This window comes from Phyllostomus hastatus, unplaced genomic scaffold (genome assembly GCF_019186645.2).
Source record: "Phyllostomus hastatus isolate PE091 unplaced genomic scaffold, TTU_PhHast_1.1 phas_contig_38, whole genome shotgun sequence".
Classification (NCBI taxonomy): domain Eukaryota; kingdom Metazoa; phylum Chordata; class Mammalia; order Chiroptera; family Phyllostomidae; genus Phyllostomus; species Phyllostomus hastatus.
In genome coordinates, this window is record NW_025333869.1 from 27324604 (window position 1) to 27334585 (window position 9982).

Here is a 9982-nt window from a genome sequence, read left to right on the forward strand (position 1 = left end):
CCTTTCTGCATCTTGCTCAGGGGATGGGATGACAGCAGCGTGAAGACTGAGGAGCCTCAGCTATTCCCTACACCCCAAAGTGTCTGTTCCTGGTAAACTCACATCAAATGACACGAACTTTAGTAGGCTCTTTCATAAGGTTCCTCCTGCAGCTAACACCATGACTCTCATCCAGGAAGCTAAATGGACTCAAGTCAGAAAAGTGTCACCTAACAGCCTATATAGGGCCTGTCTCCATTACCTTGACCCCCTCCCTCCCTTAGCATTACCCCCTAATTCTGCGCTTCACAAGCGCAATGTGAGAACATGTCAGTCCAGTTGTTTTGACAAGGAAGCTTCCCCAAAACTTCAGTTCACCCTCCTTATGGTTGTGTGAGAGGCTTCAACCCTCTTGTGCAGGAACAAGGTCCAATCTGCATCTGCCTACTACCAGTACTAGAATCTATGAGGACACGACTACAGCCTGCCTCAACTAATCCGATCCCTTCTGCAGGAGTCACAACTACTAATCAAATCAACCATGAATAGTATTTGTTGCTGCCACCTGTAAACACACCAGTGAGCAATCAAAAATCAGAAGACCTAGCTCAGTGGATTGAGCGTAGGCTGCGAACCAAAGTGTCATAGGTTTGATTCCCAGTCAGGGTACATGCCTGGGTTGCAGGCCATGACCCCCAGCAACTGCACATTGATGTTTCTCTCTCTATCTCCCTCCCTTCTCTCTCTAAAAATAAATAAATAAAATCTTTAAAAAAAATCAGAAGACCATGCTCTGGTAGTGCATCTGTCACCTGCAGTCAGCCAGGGCTCACCAGGCTGACCTTGAGGCCCAAGTGCTACCTTCCCCCTCCACTGCTCCACGTGAGACCTCCCAAAGCTTCCAGCTTTGTTAACTTGCCCAGAAAGAAGAGGGTTACTCTGCCATGGAAACAGTTACCTGTAACTCACTGCTGGAACTTCTAAACACTTAAAAATTCATAAGACTGCCCAAAAAAACTTAAAAACCCTGCTCTGACAGAGACAGCTTATTATAAGTGGAAATATATTTGAGGAATTTTATACCAGTTATTAACAGCCTAAAGAGAGAGAGAGACTTGTGGGGAGGACTCTATTTATAAAATAACCTAAAAATACATAATTTTGTTAAATCCTTACATCAACCTATATTATGTAGGTAAGGGAGGTTATTTGGGCCCCTAGGGAAATAGTTTTCCCAGTTTCCATACATCAGATTCTACTGCAGGCTGACAGCCCAACAATTTTTAATTCGATTTTTAACATAGCAAATGTTTAGTACAAATGATACTAGTGTACATTTATTCATCCCTTTACACTTTTCAAAGCACTTTACGAACCATTTTATGGTAATTTTTAAAGATTTTATTTATTTATTTTTAGAGAGATGGGGAAGGGAGGGAGAAAGAGAGGGAGTGAAACATCAATGTGTGGTTGCCTCTCCCACACCCCCTACTGGAGATATGGCCTGCAACCCAGTCATGTGCCCTGACTGGTTATGGTAATTTTTACAGTCCAGAGATATAAGCAGAAAAATATTTTAAGATTTTATTTATTTTATTTTTTAGAGAGAAGGGAGGGAGAGAGAAAGAGGAAAAGAACATCAATGTGTGGTTGCCTCTTGCATACCCCTCACTGGGGACCTGGCCCAAAACCCAGGCACGTGCCCTGACTGGGAATCAAACTGGCAACCCCTTGGTTCGCAGGCCAGAGCTCAATCCATGAGCCACACCAACCAAGGCAAATTATTCTTATTGTACAAATTAAGAAATGCAGAAAAGGTAAGTAAATTGTAAATCAGGCCAGTCACTTGCTGCATCATAAATATGCACAATCTGTCTGTTTATAGTCAGTCAATCGACATCCACATGGCTAAATGCGTCACAATCAACCAGGAAATGTGTGTGTGTGTGTGTACATATCACCTACTGTGTGACTACAACAGCGTTTAGCACAGGGGAGACATTCATTAAGTATCCATTGGAGATAAAGGCAGTGTCTACCTCATAAGGGTTGTTAGGAAGATTAAATGAGTCACAGGTTTAGAATGGTATCTGCCTAGCAAACTCTCAATATAAGCCATTGCTTTCTTAAAAAAAGAAAAAAAGGAAAGAATCAAAGGGATATTCTAGGCAGAGGAAGTAAAAGGCCCTGGAACAAAACCACACCAATATGGTTAACCAATATGGTTAAAACATGCAGAGGGGCGCGCAATGAAGCTGGGGAGGTACCCAGGCCAGATCAGGCAGGGCCTTACACTTTGTATCAGAGATTGAGAACCATTTTAAACTGGAGACAATGGAACCACATTAAACAATTTCTTGCAGGGGAACAACATGATTAGATCTTTTTAAAAGGAATTTTTTGATTCCAGGTAAAGAATAGATAAGAGAGATCAAAGGTGTTCGTAGAGACATATAAAGGTTATTTCAGCAGTCCCACCAAAAGACAGAACCGGGTTTTTTAGGGTAGGTTGGTTGCAGTGGAGGAGAGAAGTGAATTAATTCAATATATATTTATGATGTAAAATCAACCAAACTTTTCAACTGTACTACCTGATTGTTAGATGCACGGGTGAGGTATGGGAAGAACTAAGACTACCAGGTTTTTTACCACAGCACCTGGAGCAGAAGCAAGTCAAGAAGGTATGCTGTCTTGGACATGCGAAGGTCAAGTGCATGTAAGAAATCCAAGTGGAAACACCTCGTAGGTAACTAGTAACTAGATATACAGGTCCAGAGAGAATGAGAAGGGTCCAGTCTGAAGGAAAGATCTAAAAGAAACACCGACTTGAGGAGAAAGGAGAAAGAATGAGCCACCCTAGGGAGAGCGTGGAATACAATGCCAAGGTAACAAAGGATAGTCTTAGAGTACACCAACATTTGGGATCAAGAGCAGGCAACTGATTGAGAAGTGACAGCTTCTTGTCTCAATCTCTATGTGAAAATCTGATAGCTTAATTACGTGGCTACATGGAATTGCAGTATTTCATTGTTCTCTGCAGCCCCTCTTGCAATGTTAAAAAATCATTCAATCCTAGCCAAAGGAAATGAAAAATCACCCAGAGCACACTGTCTCGAGGAGGTACGTAAGGATTCCCCACCAGAAGAAAGCCGGGTGCTGACAATCTGTTTTCATTCTGTCTTCTTACCGGAAGCGTCAAAGACATTTACACTTTCAGGTAAACTGGAATAGTTACACAAAGTATGTATTTTTCTATATTTAAATCTAATAAATTTACCTCACACAAATCACTTATTTCTTAAAAAATACTAGAAATGGGAAAATGGTTTTTTTTAAAAATAAATTTAGAGTTTCAGTTTTACTGAAAGATGAAAAAGTTCTGGAGATGGGTTTCACGACAATGCGAATATACTCAACACTGCTTAACTGTACCCTAAAAATGGCTATGGTGAGAAATTTTTATTTTTTGTCACAATTTAAAAATAAATAACAGTAACACAATAAATATTTACATTATTAAAAGTCCTGAAGTAACGTAGCCCCCAACCCCAAGTAAAATGAAAGGGCTTAACAGTGGCTTGGAAGGACTGGTTAAAGAATAACACATACTGCAAGTCACCCGTCACATTTTTAGTGAAAATATTGTACTCCTGTCCTGAAAAACAAGGTCTGATCCATAGCATGTTGTACTCTATATTTTAAAGCTACAACCCAGGCTGGTCGTGGCTCAGTGGATTGAACGACGGACCGAGAAGCAAAGGGTCGCCATTTCAATTCCCACCAGAACACACGCCTGGGTTGTGGGCCAGGTCCCCAGTTGGGGGCGCGCGCGAGACAACCACACATTGATTTTTCTCTCCCTCTCTTTCTCCCTCCCTTCCCCCCTAAAATAAAATAAATAAAATCTTTTAAAAATAAATATACAGCCCTAGGTGGTGTGGCTCAGTGTACTGAGCGTTAGCCTGCGAACCAGGGGGTTGCAGGTTCGAATCCCAGATCAGGGCTGACTTGAAGTGCCTGAGTTGCAGGCCAGGTGCCCAGTGGAGGGCGTGTGAGAGGCAACCACATATCAATGTTTCCCTTTCTTTCTTCCTCCCTTCTCCCCTAAAAAATTAATGAAATCTTTGGGGGGGGAGGGGGAAGCTACAATAGGAGGCAGAATGTTGCTTGTTGAAGCAAAATGCAAGAGAGTTCCTGGACAGCAGGTGCCCTGTGAAGCTAGAGCATCCCCCATTCTCCTAGAGCTTCATCTGGTTGGAGAAAACTGCCTCACTTCCCCAATCACCCAGCTCTACAATCTAAAACTCCCCTCGGAAGTACACGTCTCCCTGTCAAATCCACCCAGTTGCTTTGTGGGACAACACCCACTATCTCTTGTTGATGCTAAGCGATTCTTTTCTCTCTGGAGCCCTGGACGATCATGGTGACGACCACCTTCGGCAAGGACACCCGTATCATCATCTTCAGATGGTTATCCATATGTCCTTCCTCCCCACGACACTCTTAACTTTTGGGGCCGAAAGAGATCTGAATGAGAGTCTGGTTCCTCTTGGCAACCACCACACAGCCCAACACAGGGTCTGGTTTGCGTCCGTGCCCAGTCAATGACAAAGAATACTGAAAGAAGTCGTCTGGCTTTCACTACCCCACGCCTTTGTCCCTTTTCAGAGGCAGTAATTCTGGGCAGCGAGGGAGAAACAGAGGACGCGAGAAAATTCAGTTGTCCAACTAACGACTCAAAAAGGGTGTATCGTCCCATCACTAGAGAGTTTAAACCACTGAGAGGAGAAGAGTAAAATGGAAAAGACCACTTCTGGGCCGGCATATGAAAGAATCAATCGGACCTAGTCCCAAGCCTTCAGGGGCTCACAAACTACTAGGGAGGCAAGTTGTGTTCGAGGGGACCTCGGATCTCTGGGGGTAAGGGCTGCAGCTTCCTCGCGGCCGCCCAGCAGGCACCACCCCACAGCCCCCGCTAGCTCCAGCACTCACTCTTGTCCAGGGGACGGGTGAGCTCGGCCCCGACGTCGCCATCTGCGCTGGGGCCCTGAGGTTTCACAGTCAGCGGCACAAACAAGGATGTATCCGGGGCTTTGGAACCTCCAGATGAAGAGGAGGCGGAGGCAACGGCGGGAACGCGCCCCAGAGCTCCAGGGAAGGGCCCCCAGTGGGCACGAAGGGCAGAGCAGACGGCTGCCCGGTGGCCAGCGTGGCGCCCCGCCGGGAGCCGAGCCCACAGCAGGGCACACCGGGAGAAGGACATTTAGACCACAGGCGCTAAAAGAGACTGGCTGGAGCAGCACGGGGACACGGTGGTGGACATGACGCGTATCAGCAGCGCCTAGTCTCCGGAAAGACCCGGACCGAGCCGAGGAGCCGCCCAGGGAAATGCCCTGTCAAAAAGAAAAAGTGTATGCCATAAGGTTGCTCAAAATGGGGAATAAAAGATTAGCAATGAAAACCAGAAAAGATAGATTCTTGTTACGTCTTTTTATGTAGATATCGGGGCCAGCTTTCTCTAAGATAGCAAACAAAAATCCAGAAAATAATCAGGCACCTTTGGGAATGTCACAGATGTGAGGAGGGGCCTGCAAAGTGGGTCACGTGAAGCAAGCTGGCCAGGTCAGTGGGCGCCTGTTCAGAAGCACGTGGGCAGTGCTGGGGGAGATTGGTAGAGTAGCAGTGCCTGTCCTGTGAGCACGGCTTACCCACTGGAACGGCAACAGCGTTTCCCCAAAGGTTTCTTGGAGTGTTAACTTTCGTTTTCTGATAGCGTAGCGTTAAAGAACATAACGTGATCTGCTCTACAGCAGCGTTGCCAAAATATTTCATTGGTCTAGTTTCTAAGGTAATCCTCTTCTAGGGCACGTGTGTAAGTACTTACACTTCGATGTGAGCAGTTTGTGTACTTCACCCAAGCAGCCGGTATGTCACAACCTCATGGCAAAAATATGCCCTCTGCACCCCGCCAAAGTTTAGTTTCATTTGCACTGGTTGGATACTGTCATGTGAGGTTGGAACTTATTAAATTCAAGATAGAGCTGTCAGATTTTCCACCTCTTCTTATACTTGAAACATCAAGATCTTGCAGCTTGAAGGAATGTGTCATGTAATAAGTAATAGTGTGTGTCAAATGGGATTCTAGTATTCAATAATGTGCTATGTGCCTTTGATTCACAGAATACTTTTTTAATTTTTTTATTCTTTTCATTACCATTTAGTCCCATTACACTCCTCCTCACAGAATAGTTTTTAAATGTTAAAGATAAAGAGTAATTTTATTACATTTGGGCCCATATATTGGGTTGGCTAAAAAGTCCGTTTAGTATTTCCCTTAAAAGATACATTTTTCATTTTCACCAACTTCATTGATTTGGATATTTTGAGTATGTCAGCTATCTCCTGCTCTTGGCTTCTAGTGGGTAGAGGCCAGGTTGCTGGTGAACATCTTCCAATGCATAAGACAGCCCCACAGCAAAGATATTATTTGGCCAAAATGTCAAGAGTACTAAGAAACTTCGCAAACCTCTTTCGACACACTCGGTGAGTCACAGCCCCTTCTCCATACAATACATGAATCTTTTTTGTGTGTGTTTTAATTGCATTTTTATCTTTCTTAAAATAGTAAAGCATAATACATTGAAAATGTGTATCGTTTTCCATCTTCAGTGTTAAAATGGCTGCAAAAAAATTCACCAATTTTGGTTAAGTTTTTTTAAAACACTAATATGACAGCTGTCACAATACAATCTAACAAAATTGTTTCAAGTGACATTAAAGACAAACTAAACACTACTAGAGCCATTGTACAGAAAAAACTGAAGGAACTTTTTGGCCAACCAATATTTTGTTAAGGCACAACTTTAATTTTATAATCACTAGGAAAATTAGGTTCATCCATTTATTCAGATATTGAGTGTGTATGATAAGCACAAAGTATACCAAACAAAACAGGCTGAGCCCTCAAGAGGCTTAAAATCCACCCTGAATCATCTGGCTCAGTTGGGTAAACTGAAAGGTGGGTTCGATTCTCAAGGCACATGCCTGGATTATGGGTTTCAGTCTCTGGAGGGGAGGCAGCTGATCAAAGTTTCTCACTGCAGTGATTGTTGCTCTCCCTCCCTTCCCCTCTCCCCCCCTTTTTTTTAAGAGGTTTAAAATTCATTGAATTTACCTCTTTTAAAAGTGTATGAAGCACAGTCCTAGAGGTGTGCACAGCGTGCCTTGGCCACACAGCAAACAGACATTGCTTTGACTTGGAGATGGCCTCAAGCCAGACTGGCCAGGAGAGCCTTACTAGAAGTTAGCTGGAGTGCAGGAGGGAGGGAAGTGCTGAAGGTGTTTTGTAATACAGAATTTAAACTATCCTGGAGTAGGCACTGTGAGATTTTAGATAGGAGAGTGGCAAAAATTACGTTCATAATTAGACACCAAGCCTAAAAAAGGATGAATTATACATATTTAATGATGCATTTCCCTCACTATGCTTTTATCTGGTTTGAAACTTAAAATATGTTACATTGCAATCCAGGCTAATATAAATCCCTGGAGATTTCCTTTACATACTATGTTGAACAGATTCAGCTGAACATAAGAGAGACATAATTAAATATAAGACCACTGACTCACATGGTTATTAAAATTGAGTATTCCAACTACTTGAGCCATATTAAAGGGTTCCAGAATATGCCATCGTGGCATAAAAGTTTTGAGAAAGTATTTGAGTTACTGAAATCCCCTACCTGCCTAAAAGCAGAGCCTCCCAAAAGAACTCAATTGTTACAAATCTTAGGGAGCAACCAGGAAACTCTGACAGACAGAAGTCCACATCATGCTTAAATAGGCTTTGTCACAAAACTGTCACATCTACCATCTGTTCTCCTAAGAACCCATATATTTTTCCTAAAAGTCATTTGTTTTTCCCTATGTGTCCTTTTCCTCCCCTATTAAGTCGTTTGTAAGTGTCCTTCACCCCCTTCCCCAATCAATGAAATGATATTTAAGCCCCCAATTCTAACCACCCCTTTAAGTCACATTTTGTGAACTCCCTTACACTCAACTCTGTTTTTTCTCTTGCTAATCTGTCTTTCATCAGTTTAATACGCAGGCTCCCAAAAGTAGAAGAGATAGAGGAAAAGGTTTTCTTCCCCAACAACTCAAAACAATGAAAATTCTTCACTAGTGAGAAAAAATATTTAAATGGTGTCCTGGTGCCTTTTGGTGTCTCTGGACCACACTGGAAGAAGAGTTGTCTTGGGCCACACATTAAATACACAAACACAGACAAAAACTGATGAGCAAAAAACAGGTTTTAAGTAAACTTATGATTTTGTGTTGGGCCGCGTTCATAGCCATCGTGGGCTGCAGGTTGGACACCCCTGGGTGGTTCTCAACCCTAGGTAACTTTTTTCAGTGCTTATGTCCCAACCCCTGCAATTCTGATTTTATTGGTCTGGGTAGGACCTGGCATTGTTATTTTCAAAAACTGCCAAACTGATTTAAATATGCAGCCAAGATTGAGAACCAGTAGATTACATGTTGTATCCTATAAAGACGTTTCTTTTCCAGTTCACTTTAGATAAACTGACCAACGTTTTGCTCAAATCACCAAGTACTAAATTTAAATTTTTATTTTTCCAACTAGTTATGCAACAAAGCCTCAAGCAAAGTGAATAAGCATCCTATTTTTGACAGTTTTAAGCCACCTAATTGAAAGCATTGTGCAGCTATTGAAAATTGAAACTGACAATATATATAAAAAATTGTCACAATTATAGCTGCCTGAACTGTTGAGCAATCCTGACGGCAGTAATAAATCTGACAGAGAAGAGATTTGAGAGTAGAATTATTTTTGTGTAGGCAGTCAGACAGACATGAGCAGAGCAAGGATAGGCCAGGTACAGGTCACCAGGGCAGAAAGCCCCAGGTGCCCAGCACCTGGCAAAACTGGGACTACAAGGACCTCACCCCCAGGGTAATCTTTCCTCCCCTTGCTGATCATGTATTTTAGATTCCTGCCCCCACCCCAACCTTTCATATTTCTCATTATGTGGTTTGGACCCTCCTCTGTCCTTTCCCTCCCCTGGTATGTTGCTTGCCATGCAGTAGACCCCATTGGAGGAGGAACAGGGGCTGAAGAATGGCCTCATGGGACTCCCATGCAGGTCCTGTAGGACCACTCCCTTAAGCATCAATCCCTAAGGATAACATCGAGGCTTCAGTTGTGTTTCAGCTCCAGGCCTAGAAAAGCAGCAACACCAGACAAGCCATGCCATGACTAACATCAGGACACGATGCATTGACAACTGTCTCCCTGGCACCAATCAGTAGAGACCATGACCCTGAAAGGACACACCTGGAAAACTGATGAATATTCCATTGGGATCTTCCCAACACCTCCAAATACTTTCAGGATTGAGGATGTGGTGGGGGCTCTCTCAGGCTTTTTCCTACCTTCCCCAAGGTGCATTTTTCTCATCTTTTTCTCCTAAGCTCCAAGGGCCCTTCTTTTGCCTCTAACGTGTTACCTAAGCATTTCTTTTACAACTCACCTCTACCTCTGGCTTTCTAGTAAACTTTCTTTTGCAGTTCAAATCTTAGCTCTAAATTCTTAGCCAGAAATCAAGCACTGAGGTTGGTGAACCAAGGTCCAGTTTGACCCCAGCAGTCCAACACCTGGTGCCACTTTAATCATTAAAATGGCAAGCTCAGTATGTTTCAAACTTTTTGTTATTGTATCACAGTTGTCCTAATTTCTCCCCCTTTGCCCTCCTCCATTCCCGGCACCCCCACTCCCACAGTCAATCCCCACACTGTTGTCCAGGTCCATGGTTCTTTGACTAGTCCTTTCCCCCTTCTTTCCACCATTATCCTCCTCCCCTCTGGCCACTGTCAGTCAGTCTGTTCCATGTTTCCATGTCTCTGGTTCTGTTTTGCGTTATTTTGTTCATCAGATTCCTCTTGTGAGCGCATATGGTATTTGTCTTTCACTGACTGGCAGATT

The 9982-nt window shown here is 43.3% G+C and overlaps 1 protein-coding gene across 1 annotated transcript in view; it reads right to left on the reverse strand.

Annotated features, from left to right (window-relative positions):
* Positions 1–5301, reverse strand: part of SUPV3L1 (Suv3 like RNA helicase) — a 33842-nt gene extending 28541 nt beyond the window's left edge. Inside the window, exon 1 of the mRNA XM_045842038.1 lies at positions 4972–5301. Coding sequence (XP_045697994.1) covers positions 4972–5242 — 271 coding nt within the window. The 5' untranslated portion in view covers positions 5243–5301. The remainder of the gene's footprint in view (positions 1–4971) is intronic.
* Between the last annotated feature and the right edge of the window lie 4681 nt (positions 5302–9982).